This window comes from Trachypithecus francoisi, unplaced genomic scaffold (genome assembly GCF_009764315.1).
Source record: "Trachypithecus francoisi isolate TF-2019V2 unplaced genomic scaffold, Tfra_2.0 Lachesis_group7, whole genome shotgun sequence".
NCBI classification, from domain to species: Eukaryota; Metazoa; Chordata; class Mammalia; order Primates; family Cercopithecidae; genus Trachypithecus; species Trachypithecus francoisi.
Genome location: NW_022681472.1, coordinates 42,084,939 through 42,109,370, shown reverse-complemented (window position 1 = coordinate 42,109,370; position 24,432 = coordinate 42,084,939). Strand labels below are relative to the sequence as shown.

General features: G+C 42.6%; 2 protein-coding genes and 1 pseudogene across 6 annotated transcripts in view; 1 reads left to right on the top strand and 2 right to left on the bottom strand.

The window, feature by feature from the left end:
- CPNE3 (copine 3) overlaps window positions 1-1,651 on the bottom strand; it is a 57,022-nt gene extending 55,371 nt beyond the window's left edge. The window contains exons 1-2 of one of the 4 annotated variants that reach the window (XM_033202766.1): window positions 1,530-1,651; window positions 580-617 (exon numbers count right to left, since the gene is read on the bottom strand). The gene's annotated coding sequence lies outside the window, so the exon portion shown is untranslated. Of the gene's footprint in view, window positions 1-579; window positions 618-1,105; window positions 1,247-1,497 lie in introns of those variants that run through there. The other 3 variants (XM_033202768.1, XM_033202765.1, XM_033202767.1) reach the window with 3 other exon arrangements.
- Window positions 1,652-7,403: 5,752 nt separating this feature from the next.
- RMDN1 (regulator of microtubule dynamics 1) overlaps window positions 7,404-24,432 on the top strand; it is a 37,258-nt gene continuing 20,229 nt past the window's right edge. For both annotated transcript variants that reach the window (XM_033202764.1, XM_033202763.1), the window contains exons 1-2: window positions 7,404-7,678; window positions 9,090-9,207. In XM_033202764.1, coding sequence (XP_033058655.1) covers window positions 7,550-7,678; window positions 9,090-9,207 — 247 coding nt within the window. In that variant the 5' untranslated portion in view covers window positions 7,404-7,549. The remainder of the gene's footprint in view (window positions 7,679-9,089; window positions 9,208-24,432) is intronic.
- LOC117079141 lies at window positions 11,068-12,599 on the bottom strand (annotated as a pseudogene).

The following is a 24,432-nucleotide window of genomic DNA, read 5'->3' as shown; positions in this document are numbered from 1 at the left end:
TTCCAATTCATCAGCCAAAAGGAACGGACCTCTTAAAAATTCTCACAAAGGCAAAAAATGGCCCTGGGTACCACAGACTAATGACTGAGATATCTACTGGTGTCATTATAATTGCCATTATATGTGTCATCTGTTTTCATTCCCTTTTCGTTTCCCATCCTTTGCTGTTTCCCTCTACCTATGTCCTAGACTTGTACAAGTTGTGTTTGGCTCTGGCTGGCAGCACACACAGAGAGCTACTTTGCTAACCTTAATTAATGACATCAGGATATATGTGACTATATATAGCTTACCACTAACTATGTGCCAACCACTTTGCTAAATGTTTTACAAGTAGGATCTAATTTAATTCTCATAGCAACCTTGTGACATTTTATCTCTATTTCACAAATGCAGAAACGGGCCCTAAAAGGTGAAGTATCCTGCCCAAGGTCATACAGCTAACAGCCCTCATAGCATAGATTTGAAACCTAGGTATCTGGCTTATCCCAAAGAATAACGTTCTTTTACATTAAGCAATAAAGCCTGTGCCTTAAAATCATACGGATTTGAATTCCAAACCCTAACGCCACCACTTACCAGTTGTGTAATCCGATGAGTTATTCAACCTGAGTTTCCTGGAGAATGAAACAGAGTAACATCACTTCAATAAGTGCTTGGGAGCGTTAAATAAGCTAACATACAAAAACTGTCTAGCACAGTTGTTGTGGGACATTGCAATCAATAGTTACAATATTCAATCCCGCTCTTCCCTCTATTTGATTATCCATTATAGAGGCGGCCTCAAAAAGACAACGGTAAGGATATGCAAAAAGTGCAGACGATCATTAAGCGCAGCATAAACGGTTGGTCTGCTCGGTCCCAACGGGTTCTGGCCCTGCGCTTCCTCCACAATCCTGGTGTAGGGAACCCAAAACACTAGACAGAAGAAGCTTGAAGCTGGAGGAGAAACGGGAGCTGCTAGACTACTTCTCACAACCTCCTTGTTTACTCTGAAATCAGGAATCACCTCTTCCCACCCCATCTGCCAGCTTCTCGGGTGTTCTGAAGCGCGCATCCCCCGCTCAACTGGGCATTGGCTTCACCACTGACGTGGTGTGGGTACCTTATCCCTCTCCCTGCGTGGTGCTGCAGTGATTTCGGAGCCTGTCACCCTTCTCTGGGCCACAAGCCCGACCCTCTCCGCCCAGGGAAGGAGGGTGGATCCCGGCCTATCACTAGCCCCAGGTGCGCGAGCGCCAGGCCCAGGCGGGGCCTTGCGGCCCAGAGCTGAGCCCCGAGTCCCGGCTCCTCCAGGAGGCGCCGGCGGTGCTTGGGCCCCGCCAGGCCGCGACCTAGCTCGGGAGCCCCCCGCGCGACCTGCCGATCCCCGGCTACGGAGTACTTCCAGCACCAAGGCCCGGCGGGACCTGCCGCACGGAGCCTGCGGGCTTGGATTCTCCAGGCCAGGATTTTCCCTTTTCCCCAGGCGGTACGGTTGCTGGGCTGCTGCCTCACCGGCCCAGGAACTGGGAGAGGCCCGCACTCACGTGCGAGTCTTAGAGGTGGAAGTCGAGCGACGGTGGAGAACAGGCCAGCAGCGTCGGGAGCGCCGCCGGGACCGCAGAGATTCAGAACCTAGGGCCGGACTGGCAGAGCAAGGGGGCGGGACGGGGCGGGGAGCGGGGGGGCGAGTCCAGTGTGCGCCCCGCCCCGCACAGCCTGCGCGAGGATCCGCCCATCTGCAGGGAGCTGACTCTGGGCTGCAGGTCCGCTCCCTGCCAGTAGGCTGGCGCTTCAAAGCTACTCTGGGGGCCAGTCGCTTACTGAAAAGGCAAAACTGACTTTAAGGTAAGTGGTTTGGTGCACCAAAATAAATTCCTTAAGGATTAAATAATTTAAATATTTGTGAAAATTTATACCATATCTGAACTGAGAAGACTGGGCGCCGTGGCTCACACCTGTAATCCAAACATTTTGGGAGGCAGAGGTGGGAGGATGGCTTGTGCCCAGGAGTTGGAGACCAGCCCAGCCTGGGGCAAAAAAATGAGACCCCCTCCACCGCTACAAAAAGTAAAAAAAAAAAAAAAGCTGGGCATGGAGGCACGCGACTGTGGTCCTAGCTACACGTGAGGCTGAGGCAGGAGGACCACGGGCTCAGGCTGCAGTGCGCCATGTTCGTGCCTCTGCACTCCAGCGTGGGTGACAGACCCTGTCTCAAAAAAGAAAAAAAAAGTTGCTAAGACAAATTATCAACATGAAAATAGCGAAATACATCTTAGCTCTTAACCATGCTTATATGCTTATTTAGGGCATTCTTAATGTGCACACTACCAAGGACATTTTATATCCTTCAATACCTTTAATCCTCATGATTTTGTGATGTATTTGGTGCCAGTATCCCCATTTTACAAATGAAAACTGCATTTGAGTAACATGAGATTTGAAAGCTAAATAATTGGCCTACTTTTCTGAAGTCACAGATTATAAGTAAACTAACCTCAAAGTGCAGGCTGGACTGCTTGCTACTCCATGCTGCCTGCAACTAAACAAAACGCTATGGAAAATATTGATACATGACTGCTCGATAATTTAGAACTTCTTCCCAAGGAAACAGGGACGAAATCAATAAAACACATTAGGAAAAATATTGGTCCCAAACCTGACAGAGTTAGTATCTTAAGTTCATTGATTTTTTATTTTTATTTTTTTGAGATGGAGTTTCGCTCTTGTTGCCCAAACTGGAATGCAATGGCGCAATCTCAGCTCACCGCAACCTCCGTCTCCCGGGTTCAAGCGATTCTCCTGCCTCAGCCTCCCGGGTAGCTGGGATTATAGGCACCTGCCACCATGCCCAGCTAATTATGTATTTTTAGTAGAGACGGGGTTCTCCATGTTGGTCAGACTGGTCTTGAACTCCCAACTTCAGGTAATCCACCCATCTCGGCCTCCCAAAGTGCTGTAATTACAGGCGTAAGCCACCGCGCCTGGCCTCTTAAGTTCATTTAAATTGATAAGAAAAAAAAAAAAAACACACTCAATAGAAAAATGGGTGAAGGTTTTATTTTTTTTAATTACAGAAGAAATGGAAAGGGTATCAAATGAGGAAACATAGACATTCCTAAGTAAAAACTTTACTCTTAATCCAAAAAATGCAAACTAAACATTTTTATTTTATTTATTTTTAAGAAATGGGGTCTCACTATGTTGCCCAGGCTGGTGTCGAACTCCTGAGTTCAAGTGATCTGCCAGCCTTGGTCTCCCAGAGTGCTGGGATTACGGGTGTGAGCCACCGTACCTGGCCTGCAAATTAAACATTTTTAAAATCATGTCAGTGCCAGTGAGGATTCATTTATTTATTCAGCAAACACATCCTGATTGCCTACTATGTTCATTGTTCTATACTTGTGAGCAAGACAGATAGGAACTTCTATCCTACAGGAAGGTCGAATGATAAGTTAGTTGTTAAAGACAAAATGAGATTTCAGACAGCCAGAAGTGCCATGATGAAAGTTAAGGCAGGGTGATGTGTTAGAGGAACTTGAGGATAGTGTGAGCTTATTTAGACTGGGCATCAGAAAAGAGCTCTCTAAGATGGCATTTGACCTGAGATTTGAAAAATAGGAAGCAGCCAGTTATGCAAATATCTGGGGCACAGGAATGATAGCAGGGGCAAAAAGACAAGAACAAACTGCAAGTGCAGAAACAAGGCCTTTGTTGCTGAAGTGTACTGGGGAGGTACTACAAGTGTTCTTGTTTTTACTAAAGGTTTCTGGCTCTGTTTTTGATTCTGCCTTCATATGTAAATGGACGTTCTCAGGCACCACTAATTGGATTGCAAATTTCAAATTTCCCAGAATATATAGTATCCATACCTAACCTTCAAAACTTTTCTTTCCACTAAAATAGGGAAAGAGTGGAGGCAAGGGGATAGTTTTGTACTTTTAGTATCCAGACAGCAATCTATCATTTAAATACATAGTGCCATAGCTATTCAATGTATTTATTCATTCTCCTTAACTAGAGTCTAAATCCCATTCTACTTTTGTTCTTATTCATTCACCCATTAATTTAACATGTGTTGAATTAGATACCAAGCCTAACAAGGTTCTAGAAATAAAACAACACCTGGTGGAGAGTTAAATGCATGTTAAAATGAATGAGATATTCACAAAATATTCTTTCTCCTATGTATTTTGATCCTCATCTTTCTATCTTCACTCTTTCAGTCACATTTTTAATTACCTCATCCTGTCTTATAGCTTTTTTTTTTTTTTTTTGAGACAGGTTCTTGCTGTCTCCCAGGCTGGGACGCAGTGGTGCGAACATGATTCACCACAGCTTCAACCTCTCAGGCTAAAGTGATCCTCCCACCTCAGCCTCCTGAAGTAGCTGGGACCTACAGGCATGAGCCACGGCATCTGGCTGATTTTTGTACTTTTTGTAGATAGGGGGTTTCACCATGTTGCCCAGGCTGGTGTCAAATTCCTGAGCTCAAGAAATCCACTGGCCTCAGTCTCTCAAAGTAGTGCTGGAATTATAGGCATGAGGCACCACGCCCAGCCTTAGTCTCAGAGCTTTGAATTCCATCTGTATTTTCTCTCTCTCTTTGTTTTTTGTTTTTGTTTTTGTTTTTTTTTTTTGAGATGGAGTCTAACTCTGTCACCAGGCTGGAGTGCGGTGGCGTGATCTCGGCTCACTGCAACCTCCGACTCCTGGGTTCAAGTGATTCTCCTGCCTCAGCCTCCCAAGTAGCTGGGATTACAGGTGCGTGCTACCACAGCCAGCTACTTTTTTGTATTTTCAGTAGAGACAGGTTTTCACAGTGTTAGCCAGGATGGTCTCGATCTCTTGACTTCATGATCCACCTGTCTTGGCCTCCCAAAGTGCTGAAATTACAGGGTGAGCCACCACGCCTGACCTTTTTTCGTATTTTGAGTAGAGACGGGGTTTCACTATGTTGGCCAGGATGGTCTGGATCTCCTCACCTCGTGATCTGCCCGCCTCGGCCTCCCAAAGTGTTGGGATTACAGGCGTGAGCCACTGGGCCTGGCCACTTTTCTTTTTTTCTTTCTTTTTTTTTTTTTTAAAGACGGTGTCTCACTCTATTGCCTGGACTGGAGTACAGTGGCGTGATCACTGCTCCCTGCAACCTCGGACACCTGGGCTCAAATGATCCTCCCAGCTCATCCTGCTGTGTAGCTGGGACTACAGCATGTACCACCACATGCAGCAAATTAAAAAACAAGAAACAAACAAACAAACAGAAACATTTTTTTGTAGAGACAGAGTCCCACTATGTTGCCCAGGCTGGTCTTGAACATCCTGGGCTCAAGCTATTCCCCGGCTTTGGCCTCCTGAAGTGTTGGGATTACAAGTGTGAGCCACTACGCCCGGCCTATATCGTTAAGGTTATCAAACTTCCACACCTTTCCTCTGAAACTCCACACTCAAACTCTCTATGCTTTACTCGGCTGTTGTATTAGTTATCAGTTGCTCTGTAACAGATAACACCAAATTTAGTGGCTTAAAACAGGAACAATCATTTATTATCTGTCATAGCTTCTGTGGTTTAGGAATTTAGAAGTGGCTTGGCTGGGTGGTTCTGGCTTATCGTCTCTCTTGATGTTGCAGTCAGATTTTGGCCAAGGCTGTAATCATCTGATGGCTTGACAGAGGCTGAAGGAATTCTTCAGCCCAAAAGTTCAGTTGTGCCAAGGTTGAGAAACCCTGCTTTAAACTAATGGGACTATACATTTAAAAAATACTAATGTCATGAAAGACCAAGGCTGACAATTTAAAGATTTAAAGAAAGTAGAAACATAACAAATGCAAGATGTTATCAAGATTTGATCTTGAATTTAGAAAAAAAAAATCATTAGCATAAAGGACAGCATTGGGAAGTAAACAAAATTTGTATATTAAATAATAGTATTCTGTCAATTTCAATTTCCTGAATTTGATAATTACACTGAGACTAAATAAGGGAATGTCTTGTTTCTAAGACTGAAGAGTCATGATATCTGTAATCTACTCTCAAAAGGCCTAACAACAGAAAATACTAGGAATATAATATGCATATTATAGGTAATATATATAAAGAAATGGTAAACCAAATGTGAGAGAAAGTTAACAATGGCTGAATCTAGCTGAAGAATATATGGGCATTCCTGCAACTTTTCTTAGGATCTAATTTTTTTTTTTCAAAGCTGAAAACTTAATTACAAATTCACTCTAGCAGAGATATCAGAAATTTAATTTCAGTGTTATCATGGTATCCAGTGGCATAAACATTTAGCAATATTGAAGGGGTAGCTACCAGTAGAAATGCGTAAAATAAAAGTGATTCTGTCTTTGGGAAAAAAAGGCTAGGTTTCAGAAATTGGGAAGGAGATCTATATATTTAAAGATAGACTTTAAAGACATAATCCTAAAGAAATACAGCTGATTTAATGGGAACTAGTGGAAGTAGCAATCATATAGTAGAAGGAGCACTAGACTCAAGAGTAGAAAGACATGGATTCCTGTCTTATAACATATCCTTGGTTAGGTTAATACATCTCTTTGAGCTACAGTTTTTTCATTTGTAAACCTGGGATACCAGTTACTTCACAAGGTAGTTTGGAAGATCAATACAATTATGTATTAATTCTCTATACAGTGCTAAAAGTACCATAGAAATGCAACCTAATTTTTTAAAACCATGACTCGCCTCCCTTATTACCCATAACATTTTTTGTGAAACCTGTAGTAGGTACTCCATTTGCAGTCTGTGTTTCCACCCACCATCAGGCATCAAGTAGGATCCAAAACCTCTTCATTTTCCCACAAACGAATTCCACTTGAGCAAGAAATTTTATTTCACTCTAGAAAAATAAAATACTTTGCTCGAGTAAGTAAAACATCTTATTGAAGAATTTTAGGGGAGACTAGGTTTTTCTAAAATTTTTATTTATTTATTTTTTTTACTACACATGCCCTAGCATTAAAAGGGATCAATATCCTGTCCAGAGGCCTCCTTCCGCTAGTTCTTCCCAAAACGCTTTGCATTTTTTGTTCCTCTGCTCTGGACTCTTTCTTGAATCTACCCCCTTAAGTCGCTCAGTCTCTTCCTTTCCCTTCTTCATGTTGGGCAACTTAATTCTTCCAATTATTTATTTCCAAAAAAAGACTCACAAGTGCCAAGATTCAATGACAAATTAATGACAAATTAAAATGACAATTTTTTTTTATTCTTGGGTCTATTTCTGAGCTTTCAGTTCTGTTCTGGCGACTTATCCTTGTGCCCAAACCTCTGAAGACATGGAGCAGAAACAAGTCAGTGAGCCTGAAGAGAGCGCTCTCACCGCCTCAGTCCGCTAGACGCAGGCGCGGAAGATCCACTAAGTCCCACCCACTCGGGGTATTTCCCTCCCCCTAAGCCCGTGGTCCGGAAACCATGGGGGCGGAAGAGGTGCTGGATAGTAGGCGGGTGGACGCGGTTCTCTCCGGAAGAGCTGTGGCTCCTTTAGGCCCGCCCGCCTCGGTAGCTGCCTGAAGTAGTGCAGGATTAGCCAGCGAATTGCAGGTCATGGCCCTGGCCGCTCGACTGTGGCGCTTTCTGCCATTGCGACGTGGAGCCGCCCCGGGGCCTCGGCTCCCTGCGGGGACTTCGGGCAGCCGTGGGCATTGCGGCCGCTGTCGATTCCGTGGCTTTGAGGTACCTCCGCGGTCCTGGCTCCCGCTCCCCACCTCCTACCCAGTGGGTTCCTGCTCTCCCTTAACTTCTTCAGGGTTGGCGGCCCCGCGCTGCCTAAGGTCGTACGGGAATGTGGTGAACCGAGGAAGGAACTCGGGGCCACTGTGCCTGGAGCGCTTGGCCAGGTCCCTTCCATTTTGCAAACCTTCACTATCCTAAGCTGGGGCTGTCAGAGAAGGAGTGGGGTTTGCCCCCACGCGCCCCGGAAGCTGCCTCCTACCTGCCCATCCTGTGCGAAACAGAACAGGACGGGAAAGAACCTTGAGCGCTGTGCAATGATTCTCACTGTAGGCGATGACAGATACAGCAACAGCGCTTGAGGCTGCAACTTTCAGACTTTGATAAGTGTGGGGTGTGATTTAAAAAATTCTACAACTCAGAAGCAGAGATTTCATCCTGTTTAGGTTTTTGTTTAAAAATGATTATTTCTGAGTTGCCTGTTTTATCTGCATGACGTCAATGAAGGATGTCGGCATGTTGTAGTCTCAGTTCTGGTATTAGACTGCTCGTGGGTCTCTGTTTATTCTTGTCAGGGAATTGGGGAATAGCATTAGTATATATGACATATTTCACATGAACTAGGTGTTTCATTATTTTAAACTCAAATTTTTAACTGCTCAGTTAAAATCTTTCAGAATTATTATGGGACTGATGGTGGGGAGGGGTGGTTAAAAGTTAGGCACATTCCCTTTCCTTGGAAATTTATGACCAAATGGGGAGGTGATAGATAATATAGGCGGAGAGATGGGAGGAGTTCTAAGTATGAAACTACTTAGCCTTAAGTTTTCAAATTAGAACAATGAGTTTTAAGTCCCATTTTAGACCTGGCCCCTTGGATTAGCCTGTAATCCCAGCACTTTGGGAAGCCGAGGCGGAAGGATTGCTTGAGTCCAGAGGTTTGAAACCAACCTGGGCAACACAGTGAGACCCTGTCTCTACAAAAAAATTTAAAAGTTAGCCATGTACATTTTTTATATGTAGTAATTACTATATTACTTGTCTGTAAGATTACTATATTATTCTTGTCTGTGTTCTTAATCTTGTCTGTAAGATTCATTTTTATTATGTGTTGGTGTCTCATATTTTACTTCATGCAATTTGCAATATTCATGCATTTGCAAATAAGTTGTAGCTCTTCCTTTCCAGCAGGAGTGTGATTTTTAGATGAGCTACGACTCCAGGCGATATCTTTTTCTTAATAAGATACACTTTGAGATAGTTTTACTACAGATTTTGATGAAGTAATTTTTAAGCTTCCAATATCGTGATCGATTGCTTTGGGGATGGGAGAAGATTAATGTAATTTTTGCTTGGGGTAGCAGTACCTTCAAATTTTCAAAGTTTGTAACTCTTAACATAATTGTTTCCATAGGTAATGGGAAACCCAGGAACTTTCAAAAGAGGCCTTTTACTCTCAGCTTTGTCTTATTTGGGTTTTGAAACTTACCAGGTTATCTCTCAGGCTGCTGTGGTTCATGCCGCAGCCAAAGGTAAGCATAAATTAGATATATGGAACATTTAGAGTTTTTTTTGTGTGTGTGTACATTCAGAATTTTTATTTTAAAACAAATAATCAGGGTAACATTAATAATAGAAAATCCATATGGAAATATTCACTATCTACTCAGTGAGAAATGGGAAAACAACTTCCCTGTCTAACTGCCAACCTACTGTTTGAGGAGCCAGAAGTTGACGTGAAGTTGGAAGAAGGTCACCTTTTCCAGCTAAACCCCACTCCATAGCTATGTGCATTTTTATTTGAAATCTCCATGACCAGCGGAAACAGTTGAAAACTGCGAACTAAAATACTGCTTTTGGCAAGGGTTTGGCTAAAGGGTCTGAGATGTGTTAGCACCAAGAAGGGAAAGAGAAATTGAGCAACATATGAAAAAGGGGCAGTAGGAACAAACACTGAAAAAAATAAGTCAACCATAACCTATTTCCATCCAGAGCAAAGGGACAGTGCACATATATTCATCCTCTCAAGTGTGGGCTACACTGTACATTGACTCATACTATTTCAAACATGATCTATTGGAAAGATTCAGGCCTCCTAAGGGCACTTGGCATAGGACCACAGTGACAAGGTAACAGACATAGACAAGCATGGCATGACCCTAAAGGCAACAACCCACCTTTAAATAATAAGTGTTCAGAAAAAAATCCCAGAGCTGAGGTTACAAATTCCAAGTTAGCTATAAACATTCTTTGGGGAATTCCTTTAAAGATATGAGTTGAAATAAAACAGAAAACACCTAAAATCTCCTAAAGAACAAAATGGAGAAATGAATCTCTACCAAGAACCGATTATTTTAGGTTTCTCATTTGGATGGCTCTACCACCAGGTAGGTGGTGGGATTACTTCAAAAGTAATGAGTATACTATAAGGAGAGGCTGTTTGGTCCAGTGAGGGGGAACACGCTTTCTGGAAATAACTTTCCCTTCCCTCACCTGCATTCAAAATTAGAACCCATCAACCACCATTAACTACAAGGCCCATGTTAGTTAATAATCCTAGATTTCAAGTACTACTACATATAAACTATTATCTTAAAGAAAAAAGTTCCAAAGGAAATCAGTAACTATTATATAGTTATATTCTTTTATGAGAAATTAAACTTAAGAGTTTCCATCTGCAGGACAGAAATTGTTAAAAGAGGTAACATGCAGATCTCAGGCACCACATAATATATCCTCCAATAATGAACTACGTTTCTCCCTAAATTCTTTGTATTGCATGCTAACCTCTCCAGCATGAAATCTTCTACTCTGTAACCTTTCTTTAAACACCTCCCTCTAATCTCAATTTCCTTCTGTTTTTATTATTTGGCAAAATTACACTTAAAAAAATAAACATTTCAACCATGGCACATGTATACCTATGTAACCTGCACATTCTGCACCTGTATCCCAGAACTAAAAAAATTATGTAATTAAACCAGAGGGTAAAATAAATAAAACTCAAGTTAATTTGCCATGTAGAGCTATATGGAAGTGAGGAAGGTGCTCTTACATAAAGCCCCTCTGCCTTCCACACTCATGTGTGTATCTTCTTCCTAATAAGTCTGAGGTTGGGGGAACTGCGCCTTACTTTTCCTCTCCTGTATCCCCTAGTGCGGCAATATTAGAACCCAAGGAAGGAAAAGCTGGCCGAGTTGTCATATGCCAAGCGGCCAATGCCTCCTGAAATGAAGGTAGGTTCACGTGGTCTCTCTTAAGCAGAAGAGAATGTCTAGGAAATAAAATATTTAAAAAACCATTGAAAACCCAACAAACCCCAGCCTTGAGGTGTGCATGGAATGCATGGGATAAGAAAGGAATCAGTAGCAGCATTCAGAAGCAGTCCTGGGTTCATCCTGATGACGTGTCTCCTTCGTTCAGGGAGAGGTGGCTTTCCCATGCTGGGAGGGATGTGGAAGGAGGCATGAGTTAGACATTGGTGGTGGTCTCCTTAGCAGCCTGGGTGCTGCTCATCTCCATGATGCCGTCCTTCCCAGATCTATTTGCACCATGTGCCTGCCCTTCAAAGGCCCATGTGATATCCTCAAAAGTCCTGCCACGGGTCTCAGGGACTTGGAAGAAGGTAAAGGTCAGGAAGGTGATGAGGAAGCCGATGAAGATGATAAAAACATAGGCTCCTAAACAGTAAGCAGCAGAGGGGAAGAGCAGTCCGACTAGGAAGTTGGAGGTACAGTTGGAGCAGCTGACCATTGCCATCGCAGCTGAGCGGGAGCCCTGGCTGAAGAATTTGGCCACAGTAAACCAGGGAATGGGACCTGGTCCAATTTCAAAGGCCACAAAGACCAAGATAGCCCTGATAAAGACAAAGCTCATCCCTTTATACTCATCCTTTAATAACAAACAGTCATGAGCATGGAACAAAAAGCCATCCCTCCAAGACCTATCATATGCAGAGTCCTTCTTCCTGCCCTTTCCAGCAGAAATAGGGAAACTACAGTGAAGGTAGTATGAAACACACCTAGATGGTCTCGAACACCTGCATCCTTGAAGATTCCTGTTGAGTAATAGAACACAGCATTGATTCCAGAGAGCTGCCGAGAGAGCTGGAGCACAATTGAAATGATGATTGGGTCTCGGTAGCTGGATACTCTAAAGAGCTCCAGCACGGTTACTTGCTTTTCTTGTGACATCCTTACACTCTCATCTTGCATCTCCTGGATGTCTTGGGATACATCCTGGGTGCTCCACAGTCGCTGGAGGATCTGCTTAGCATTCTCTTTTCTGTTAATGAGCAAAAACCTGGGACTTTCAGGGCAAAATGGAAGGGCTGTACTTTGTAGGATAGCAGGAGGGATGGGAAAGCCCAATAGCACCAGCCATAGCTCTTCAGACCCAAGGATGAATTCCAGACCAAAGATTTGGGCCACTAGAATTCCGACAACGATGCCCAACTGGTTGAGAGTGCCAAAGGTACCCTGCAGGGCAATAGGTGAGATCTCTCCAATGTACATCGGTACAAAACCTGTGCACAGTCCGCAGAAGAGGCCAATAACCAAGCAGCCCAGGATCAGCATTTCAACCAACTCAGCTACTTTACACAATCCCATAAGGCAGCCACCGGAGACCCCCGACAGGTTGATGGTAAGCATTGAATTGCACCTGTGAAAGTGGTTGACAAAGAGTCAAATGGAAAAGAAGCCAGTCATACCAACAATGGAGAATATGGCCACAGACAAGGACCAGAGGGACGTGAGCAACGTCTCGGAGGGGTATTTGCCTGGTCCCTCAAAGTGTTATTGATAAATTCCTTTATGATCATCTCAGGAGCATTGATGACCCCAGTGTTATAGCCAAATTGGAAAGAGCCGATTGTAACAACTGTGATGGCGAAGATCAGAGCTCGGATGACCTGTGTCCCCATGGCCCTAATCTAATTCTTTCCAAGTCTTCAAGAAAGGTCTAGGAGTGTGTCATAGGTGGGAATTGAACAGTGAGAACACTTGGACACAGGAAGGGGAACACCACACACTGGGGCCTATTGTGGGATGGGGGGAGTGGGGAGGGATGGTATTAGGAGATATACCTAATGTAAATGACGAGTTAGTGGATGCAGCACACCAACGTGGCTCATGTATACATACGTAACAAACCTGCACGTTGTGCACATGTACCCTAGAACTTAAAGTATAATAATAAAATTAAAAAAAAAAAAAGATCTAGGAGTGGGATTGCAGAGACACCTTTTTCAGCCAACAAAACCTTCAAATTGTCCTCAGCAACAGGTTTTCTCCAGGTCCTCAGGAATGCTCTAAACTCTCACCATTACAGCATCTCTCAAGTTATCTTTGCTTATTATTTTGTTAATAGCTTAGTTTTTTTTTTTTTTTTTTTTTTTTTTTTTTTTTGAGACGGAGTCTTGCTTTGTTGCCCAGGCTGGAGTGCAGTGTTGTGATCTCGGCTCATTGCAACCTCTGCCTTCCAGTTTCAAGCCATTCTCCTGCCTCAGCCTCCTGAGTAGCTGGGATTATAGGTGCACATCACCACAGCTGGCTAATTTTTGTATTTTTAGTAGAGACAGGGTTTCACCATGTTGGTCAGCCTGGTCTCAAACTCCTGACCTTGCAATCTGGCCACCTTGGCCTCCCAAAGTGCTGGGATTACAGGCATGAGCTACCGCGCCTGGCCTAGCTTAGTTATTTTTATATAGATAATGAAACTAATATTGCTATGGTCTAGATTATTTTTTCCCTTTCTCTACTTGTCAGTCTAATACCGTATATATATTTTTTTCCTAGAAATTAGAGCTGCCTCAGTGATGCTTTATTAATAGTTTATATTTTTGTAGAGCCCTTTACCTAAGAATTCAGAATATTCTTTTTTTTTTTTCGAGACGGAGTCTCGCTCTGTAGCCCAGGCTGGAGTGCAGTGGCCGGATCTCAGCTCACTGCAAGCTCCGCCTCCCGGGTTCACGCCATTCTCCTGCCTCAGCCTCCCGAGTAGCCGGGACTACAGGCGCCTGCCACCTCGCCTGGCTAGTTTTTTTGTATTTTTTTTTTAGTAGAGACGGGGTTTCACCGTGTAGACCAGGATGGTCTCGATCTCCTGACCTCGTGATCCGCCCGTCTCGGCCTCCCAAAGTGCTGGGATTACAAGCTTGAGCCACCACGCCCGGCCTGAATTCAGAATATTCTTTTACATTTTTAAAGGGTTGAGTTTGAAGAGTTGGGGGGAAGAAAAAGAACATGCTACGGAGACTATGTGTGGCTCACAAAGCCTGAAATATTTTACTCTCTGGATCTTTACAGGAAAAGTTTGCTAATCCCTGCTTTATAATGACAAAATGAAACCAATCCCAGGGTATTATATTCTTCTTGATACGGTTAACAAAAGGCCCAAGTACTTTGAGATAGATAGATTTTTATTTACAAACAGAATGCTGCTTGGTAAGTAACAGGTTGAAAGTGAGAAAAAGAAAAAAATCCATCAAATTTTTTATTGGCATAATATAGATAAGTAAACATATATTAAAACTTGACTGGGCATGGCAGCTCATGCTTGTAATCCCAGCACTTTGGGAGGCTGAGGTGGGGGGATCACTTGAGCCCAGGAGTTTAAGACCAGTGTAGGCAACAAAGTGAGACCCCCATCTCTACAAAAAATTCAAACAATTAGCTGAGTGTGTGGTGCGTGCTTGTCCCAGCTACACAGGAGGCTGAGGCAGGAGGATCACTTGAGTCCAGGAGGTCAAGGCTGCAGTAAACCGTGATCTCACCACTGCACTCCAACCTGGGCAATGGAGCAAGACCCTGTCTCAAAAAAAAAAAAAAAAAAAGACTTGCCAGTTTAAAAAAATTAGTTGAACCAATTGTGAACCAAAATTTTGGTATATTACAGCAATATCATATGAAAGAATTAATGGGTTAAGCTTTTTTGTTTTTTACAATTCTCACTTTTTAATTAAAAAGGAGAAGGTGATTGGGGAAAGAAGCAGAGACTCAAGAGACTTGATTTTGAATAGATGATCTTATTAAACTTCTGATAGAATTTGAGAATGTGATCTAAAGGTTGATAGTTATCTATTGATTTCATTTATCTATGATTATCTTCTTAAAAAAGCAGATAATTGAGAAACCCTGCACGGTTTTTTTGTTTGTTTGTTTGTTTGTAATGTATTTATGAAGAAGGGCTTGGTTTTGTTACTGGCTGAATGATATATTTTGGCAAATACTTAATTCATCTTTTTAAAGCAACCTAGACTTTAGTTCTCACAGCAGCCTTATAAAATAGGATGTCTTATTATCTTATCACATTATAATAATTTTTGAAAAGCTCACAGAGTTAAACTTCTTGAAAGTCAAAATGTTAGAGTGGATATTAGAACTTTTTTATTTTGAGACAGGGTCTCACTCTGATGCTTAGGCCACAGTGGCATGATCACAACTCACTGCAGCCTCAACTTCCCCAGGCCCAGGAGGTTCTCCCACCTCAGCCTCAGGAGTAGCTGAGACTACAGATGCACACCACCATGCTTGCCTAATTTTTGTATTTTCTGTAGAGACGAGGTTTCACCATCTTGTCTGTTTGTTATGGTCGGCTTTATTGAAGATCAGATAGTTGTAGATGTGCAGCTTTGTTTCTGAGTTCTCTAACCTGTTCCATGGCCTATGTGTCAGTTTTTGTACCAGTATCATGCTATTTGGGTCACTGTAGCCTTGTAGTATAGTTTGAAGTCAGGTAGTGTGATGCCTACAGCTTTGTTATTTTTGCCTAGGTTTGCCTTGGCTATTTGGACTCTTTTTTGTTTCCTTACAGATTTTAGGGTAGTTTTTTGTAATTCTGTGAAAGATGATGTTGGTAGTTTGATAGGAATAACAAATAGGAATCTGTAAATTGCTTTGGGCAGTAAGACCATTTTATCAATATTGATTCTTCCTGCCCATGAGCATGGAATGTTTTTCCATTTGTTTGTGTCATCTCTGATTTCCTTTTCATTGTGGTAAAAGATAACTGTATTCCTAAGTATTTTATTATTTTTGTTGCTGTTATGAATGGGGTTGCGTTTTTTATTTGGCTCTTACCTTGGGTGTTACTGGTGTATAGAAATGTACTAATTTTCATACATTGATTTTGTAACCTGAAAGTTTACTGAAGCTGTTTATCAGTTCCAAGAGCCTTTGAGCAAAGACTGTTTTTGGAGTTTTCTAGGTAAAGAATCATATCATCTCTAAGGAGATATGGTTTGAGTTCCTTTCTTTCTATTTGGATGCCTTTCATTTATTTCTCTTGCCTGATGGCTTTGGCTAGGACTTCCAGTATTATATTTAAAAGGAGTAGTAGGAGCGGGCATCCTTGTCTTGTTCCATTTTTCAAGGAGAATGCTTCTAGCTTTTGCACATTCAGTATGATGTTGGCTGTGGGTTTGTCATAGATGGCTCTTATTATTTTGAGGTGTGCTCCTTCAGTGCTTAGTTTGCTGATGTTTTTTAACGTAAAGTGACGTTGAATTTTATCAAAAGCCTTTTCTGTGTCTTTTGAGATGATCATGTGGTTTTTCTTTTTAGTTATGTTTATGTGATGAATCCCATTTATTGATCTGCATGTTGAACCAACCTTGCATCTCAAGAATAAAGCCTACTCGATTGTGGTATATTATCTTTTCAATGTGCTGCTGGATTCAGTTTGCAAATACTAATTTAACTATTTTTATGCCTATGTTCTTTTTTCTTTCTCTTTTTATTAAGATGGGGTCTCACTCTGTCACCCATACTGGAGTGCAGTGGTGCAATCTTGGCTTACTGCAACCTCCACCTCCCAGGCAGGCTCAAGTGATCCTCCCACCTCCACCTCCTGAGTAGCTGGGGCTACAGGTGCATACCACTACGTCTGGGTAATTTTTTGTATTTTTTTTGTAGAGTTGGGGTTTCTCCATGTTGCCCAGGGTGGTCTTAAACTCCTGAGCTCAAGCAATCCGTCCACCTCAGCTTCCCAAAGTGCTGAGATTACAGACATGAGCCACCATGCTCAGCCCATCTGCCTTCACCCAAGTTAATGACTTGAAGTTTTCCTTTTCCATTGTGTCTCTGATAGGTTTTGGTATCAGAATGATGCTGGCCTCATGGAATGAGTATGCAAGAGTCCCTTCTCCAATTTTTTGCAATAGTTTCAACAGGATTGGTACCAGCCCTTATTTGTGCATTAGGTTGAATGTGGCTATGACTCCATCTAGTCCAGGGCGTTTTCTGGTTGGTAGGTGTCAGGCCTCTGAGCCCAAGCCAAGCCATCGCATCCCCTGTGACTTGCACGTATATGCCCAGATGGCCTGAAGTAACTGAAGAATCACAAAAGAAGTGCAAATGCCCTGCCTCACCTTAACCGATGACATTCCACCACAAAAGAAGTGAAAATGACCGGTCCTTGCCTTAGGCGATGATACTATCTTGTGAAATTCCTTTTCCTGGCTCATCTTGGCTCAAAAAGCTCCCCCACTGAGCACCTTGTGACCCCCACTCCTGCCCGCCAGAGAACAACCCACCTTTCACTGTAATTTTCCTTTACCTACCCAAATCCTATAAAACGGCCCCACCCTTATCTCCCTTCGCTGACTCTCTTTTCGGACTCAGCCCGCCTGCACCCAGGTGAAATAAACAGCCATGTTGCTCACATAAAGCCTGTTTGGTGGTCTCTCCACATGGACGCGCATGACAGTAGGTTTTTGTTTTTGTTTTTGTTTTTTTACTACTGATTCAATTTTGGAACTTGTTATTGGACTGTTATAAGGATTTCAATTTCTTCCTAGTTCAGTCTTGGGATGTTTCTAGGAATGTATCCATTTCTTCTGTGTTTTCTAGTTTGTATGCATAGAGGTGTTTGCAGTAGACTCTGAGGGTTTTTGTTTTTGTTTTTGTTTTGAGATGGAGTTTCACTCTTACTGCCCAGGCTGGAGTACAATGGCGCGATCTCGGCTCACTGCAGCCTCCACCTCCCGGCTTCAAGTGACTCTCCTGCCTCAACCTCCCAAGTAGCTGGGATTACAGGCATGTGCCACCACGCCCGGCTAATTTTTTGTATTTTCAGTAGAGACGGGGTTTCTCCATGTTGTCACACTGTCTCAAACTCCCGACTTCAGGTGATCTACCTGCCTCAGCCTCCCAAAGTGCTGGGATTACAGGCGTGAGCCACTGCACCTGGCCTGGTTTTTGTATTTCTCTGGGATTGCTGTTAATATTCCCATTGTCATTTCTGATTATGTTTATCTGGATCTTCTCTGTTTCTTTTTCTTTTTTTTTTTTTTTTTTTTTTTTTTTTTTGAGGCGGAGTCTCGCTCTGTCACCCGGACTGGAGTGCAGTGGCCGGATCTCAGCTCACTGCAAGCTCCGCCTCCCGGGTTTACGCCATTCTCCTGCCTCAGCCTCCCGAGTAGCTGGGACTACAGGCGCCCGCCACCTCGCCTGGCTAGTTTTTTTTTGTATTTTTTAGTAGAGACGGGGTTTCACCATGTTAGCCAGGATGGTCTCGATCTCCTGACCTCGTGATCCGCCCGTCTCGGCCTCCCAATCTTTTTCTTTTTTTTGAGACAGTGTCTTGTTCTGTCACTCAGGCTGGAGTGCAGTGGCATGATCTCAGCTCACTGCAACCTCTGCCTCCCGAGTTCAAGCAGTTCTCCTGCCTTGGCCTCCCAAGTAGTCGGGATTACAGGCGTGTGCCACCATACCTGGCTAATTTTTGTATTTTTAGTAGAGATGGAGTTTCACCATGTTGGTCAGGCTGGTCTTGAATTCCTGACCTCGTGATCCACCCACCTTGGCCTCCCAAAGTGCTAGAATTACAGGCATGTGCCACCATGCCCAGCCTCTCTTTGTTTCTTGATTAATCCAGCTAGCAGTCTATGAATTTTGTTTATTCTTCTGAAGAACCAAGTTTTGGTTTCGTTGATTTTTTTGGTATGGCTTTCACATCTCAATTTTGTTCAGTTCAGCTCTTAATTTTGTTATTTTCTTCCGCTAGCTTTGGATTTGGTTTGCTCTTCTCTGCTTACTCTAGATACTATGTTAGGTTGTCAATTTGAGATCTTTCTAACTTCTTAATAGAGGTGTTTAGTGCCATAAACTTTCCTTTTAGCACTGCTTTAGCTGTGTCTCACAGATTCTGGTATGGTCAATCTTTGTTTTCATTAATTTCAAAGAAGTTTTTGATTTCTGCTTTAATTTCATTTGTTTACCCAGAAATCATGCAGGAGCAAATTGTTTAATTTCCATATAATTGTGTGGTTTTGAGAGATATTGATATTAATTTCTATTTTTATTGAGCTGTGGTCCAAGAGAGTGCTTGGTTTGATTTCAGTTTTTATTTTTTAAGTTTGTTCAGAATTGCTTTATGGCCGAGCATGTGTCCTATCTTAGAGTATGTGCCATGCGCAGGTGAGAAGAATGTACATTCTGTTGTTCTTGGGTAGGGTACCTTGTAGATGTCTGTTAACATCCATTTGATTAAGTGTCAACTTTAGATCCTGAATATTTTTGTTAGTTTTCTGCCTTAATAATATGTGTAGCACTGTCAATGGAGTGTTGAAGTCTCTCAGTATTCAGATGTGGTTATCAAAGTCTCTTTGTAGGTCTCTTAAGAACTTGTTTTATTAATCTGTGTGCTCCAATGCTAATTATATATATATGTTTAGGGTAGTTGTTTTAATGTTTAATTGAACTCTTTGTCATTGTGTAATGTTCTTCTTTGTCCTTTTTTATCATTGATGATTTAACGTCTGTTTTCTCTGAAACAAGAATAGCAGCCCCTGCTCTTTTTTGTTTTCCATATGATTGATGTTTCTCCATTCCTTTTCTGTGAGTCTGTGGGCATCATTGCATGTGAGATCTGTCTCTTGAAGACAGCATACAATTGGGTTGGGTTATGCATCTTTATCCAACTTGCCACTCTGTGTCATTTAAGTGGGGCATTTAGCCTGTATACATTCAAAGTCAATACTGATATGTGAGAACTTAATCCTGTCATCATGTGGTTAGTTGTTATGTGGACTTGATTGTATAGTTGCTTTACAGTATCAGTGAGCTATGAACTTAAGTGTGTTTTTGTGGTGGCAAGTATTGGTCTTTCATTTCCATGTTTAGCACTCCTTTAAGGACCTCTTATAAGGCAGATCTGATGGTAAGAAATTCCCTTAGCATTTGCTTGTCTGAAAAGGATTTAATTTCTCTTTTGTTTATAAAATTTAGTTTAGCTGGATATGAAATTCTTGATTGGAATTTTTTTTCTTTAAGGATGTTGAATATAGTCCCCTAGTCTCTTCTGGCTTGTAAGGCTTCTGCTAAAAAGTCCACTGTTAACCTGATGGGATTCCCATAGTGGGTGACCTGCTTCTTCTCTCTAGCTGTCTTGAAGAGTTTTTCTTTCATGTGAACCTTGGAGAATCTGATGACTATGTGTCTCCAGTATGGTTCTTTTGTATACTATCTTGTAGGGGTTCTCTGCATTTCCTAAGTTTGCATGTTGTATGTGTGCATGCTGGTGAGGCAGTGGACAGAGGCTATGAGTGAGTGTGCACCTGTGGGACTCCATCTGCAAAAGTCCTCCCTTGGGAAGGTGGGGGCCACTGGCAAGTATTTCATCAGGACAGCTGAGGCTGTGCTGCATATGGGTGTGGCCAGGCAGGGACTCTGGGAGAGACTGGCAGACGGGGATGTTCAGATAAGGCAGGCCCCATTCCATGCACAAGACAGCCTTGCTGTCTCCATGTCTGGCTGCTAATAAAGGCTAAGGCGACCTAGAGGAGTATGGTGAGCCTTGGGAAATGGATACTTATGACCATACTGCACTGTTGCTATTCGCATGCTAAACCCTCTGTTCTCCACACAGACTAGAGTTCTGTCTCTGGCAGCTCTCCGGGTAGTTCTCCCTGCCATTTCAAATGTCTTGGAGGGGTCTTAGGGTCTCCTGCAGCTAGGATCTCAAAGGTCTGTGATGAGAGTGGGCCACTCCAAACCAGTTTCACTTACCCTTTCCCTAGGAGCTGCTAGGTTCCAGGAATGAGTCTTGGTGCTTGGCAACCCCATGCAGGGTTCCCAGCTTCCTCCTTTTTCAGATTCAGGGTCTGTGTCCTCCCTGTATCCACTCTCAACGTCTTCTTTCTGAATATCTGTTCAGCATGTGCCAGTCTACTTGATGATGGTCTCTCTCAGTGCCTAGTCAGCCATCTTGGCTCTTCTAGTTTTTCAAAAGTGTCTTCAGAATATAAAAAGTTACTACATGTTTATTTTTATTTTTATTTTTTGAGACAGAGTCTCGCTGTGTCCCTGAGGCTAGAGTGTGGAGGTGTGATCTTAGCTTACTGCAACCTCTGCCTCCTGGGTTGAAGTGATCCTCCCACCTCAGCCTCCCAGGTAGCTGGGATTACAGGCATGTGCCACGATGCCCAGCTAATTTTTGTATTTTTAGAAGAGACAGGGTTTTACCATGTTTGCCGGGCTGGTCTTGAACTCCTGACCTCAAGTGATCCGCCCACCCCAAAGTCTGGAATTACAGGCATGAGCCACCACACCCGGCTGATATTTGTTAAGTTAAAAATAACATTTTAAGGTCCTAGACCTCTATGAGGCCTGCACAAGCTGGATGAGGCCTTTTTAGCCACAATAAGGATGGGTGAGGGAGTCAAGTGATCACTGGGTTCTTTCACACTTCAACAAGCTCTTGTTTTGTTTTGTTATTTGAGACAGTCTTGCTCTGTCACCCAAGCTGAAGTGCAGTGGCATGATCACAGCTCATTGCACCCTCAACCTCCTGGACTCAGACAATCCTCCTGCCTCAGCCTCCCTAGTAGCTGGGACTATAGGCACGTGTCACCATGCCCAGCTAATTTTTGTGTTTTTGGTAGAGACGGGTTTTCACCATGTTGGCCAGGCTAGTCTCGAATTCCTTGCCTCAAGTAATCTACCCACCCTGGCCTCCCAAAATACTGGGATTACAGGCATGAGCGACCGCACCCAGCCTCAACAAGCTCTTATGCCACTTTCCAGCATTCTCTTTTCTACCTCTTAAGTGAGCTAAGCTATGGAGTTCTATAGTCTATTGCATTAGCAATTTCTAAATATGTAATACATTATTATTAAGTATGGTTACCATGCTGTGCAGCAGATCTCTAAACCTTATTCCTCCTGTCTAACTGAAACTTTGTACCATTTGACCAACATCGCCCCATTCCCTCATGCCACTCAACCCTGGCCTCTGGTAACTGCCATTCTACTCCCCACCTATGTGAGTTTGACTTTTTTAGATTCCACACGTAAGTGAGATCATATAGTGTAGGTTAAGTATCCCTTGTCCAAACTGCTTGGCACTAGAAGTGTTTCCGATTTTGGATTTTTTTGGATTTTGGAATATTTGCATATACCTAATGAGATGTCTTAGGAATGGGACCCAAGTCTAAACATAGAATTTATTTGTGTTGCATTTATATCTTACACACATAACCTGAAGGTAATTTTATACAAGATTTTAAATAACTGTGCATGAAACAGAATTTGTGTACATTGAACCATCAAAAAGTAAAAGTGTCAGGTGTGGAATTTTCTACTTGTGGCATCGTGTTGGCTCTCACAAAGTTTTGGATTTTGAAACATTTCAAATTCTGGATTTTCAGATTAGAGATGTTCAACCTACATTTTTCTCTCTGTACCTGGCTTATTTCACTTAACATAATGTCCCCCACTTAATATAATGTTCATCTACATTCTTACAAATGACAGAATGACAGAATTTTCTTCTCTTTTAAAGCTAAATAATACTCCATTTGTGTATGTATGCTACTTTTTGTGTTTAATCCATTCGTCTATACGGGCACTTAGGTTGTTTCCTAAGGCGTGGCTATCGTGACTAATGCCTTAGTGAATGTGGCAGTACAAATATCTCTTTGACATACTGATTTCAGTTCCTTTGGATATACATCCAGAAGTCGGATTGCTGGATCATATACTACTTCCATTTTTAGTTTTTGAGGAACCTCCCTGTTGTTTTCCATAATGCAATAGCTTTATTTTCTTTCTTTTTTTTTTTTTTGAGACGGAATCTCGCTCTGTCGCCCAGGCTGGAGTGCAGTGGCCGGATCTCAGCTCACTGCAAGCTCCACCTCCCAGATTTACGCCGTTCTCCCGCCTCAGCCTCCTGAGTAGCTGGGACTACAGGGGCCCGCCACCTCGCCCGGCTAGTTTTTTGTATTTTTAGTACAGACGGGGGTTTCACCGTGTTAGCCAGGATGGTCTCGATCTCCTGACCTCGTGATCCACCCGTCTGGGCCTCCCAAAGTGCCAGGATTACAGGCTTGAGCCACTGCGCCCGGCCGGTGCTTTATTTTCTTAAAACAACAAAAAAATCACTTTGTAATTAGTTGATTGGCATGCTTATATAATTTGTGAGACTATAGACCATAGCCCTTTGAAAAAAGATTAATTGGAAAATACAGAGACTTTTTTTTTATCCTGGAAAATGATCCATATGTTTCTGTAAACATATAACTTCACTGGCCCTTACAAGTTTTTCTTTGTCTTATATCTCTTCCATTTGCTTTTTTTTTTTTTTTTTTTTTTAAGGAATTGATCTTCAAATAATTCCATGCTTCAAAATTTCTGCTTAATTCTCTTTTGATCTGCTTTATGCTTATTTAAAGCAAATTTAAAAGCTTTTACTTCCTCCATTTTCTGGAACTAAGTTATATTCCTAAGTGGGAGTTTTTTGGAAATGAGTTGAAGTTTAAGGGCATAAATATCATTGACATTTTAGTTGGATGGGATTATAGGACTGACTTTTAAAATGGTTGTATCTGTATTTATCACAAGGTGGTACCAGATATCCACTTGTTATCAGGAACTGAAGCACTCCTATAGGAACGTTTCATTATCTCTTTTATTATTATTATTATTATTATTATTATTATTAAGGCGGAGTCTTGCTCTGTCCCCCCAGGCTGGAGTGCATTGGTGCAATATCAGCTCACTGCAACTTCTGCCTTCTGGGTTCCAGCAATTTCCCTGCCTCAACGTCCCAAGTAGCTGAGATCACAGGCACCTGCCACCATGACTGGCTAAATTTTGTATTTTTAGTAGAGATGGGGTTTCACCATGTCGACCAAGATGGTCCTGAACTCCTGACCTCAGGTGATCCACCCGCCTTGGCCTCCCAAAGTGCTAGCTAGGATTATAATTGTGAGCCACCATGCCTGGCCTCATTAGCTCCTTAAAATAGACCAAATTTAAAGCCCCTTGAAGAAAGGTATGCTAATACATTCATAGTACTCTTTGTGCATATGAAAGCTCGTGTAAAATGCTTAAAAGATAATTACAGGTGCCCAACTTAAAGGTTCTCTTTTATTTTTTAGTTTGTTTTTGTGTGTTTTTTAAAATTTCTTTTCTTTTTTTGTCACAGTCATTAAAAGGTTCTTTATATATCACTTCACTTGTGTTTTCATATATATTTTCTTTTTTTTTTTTTTTTGTTGAGATGGAGTCTCGCTCTGTCGCCCAGGCTGGAGTGCAGTGGCCGGATCTCAGCTCACTGCAAGCTCCACCTCCCGGGTTTACGCCATTCTCCTGCCTCAGCCTCCGGAGTAGCTGGGACTACAGGCGCCCGCCACCTCAACCGGCTAGTTTTTTTTTTTTTGTATTTTTAATAGAGACGGGGTTTCACCGTGTTAGCCAGGATGGTCTCGATCTCCTGACCTCGTGATCCGCCCGTCTCGGCCTCCCAAAGTGCTG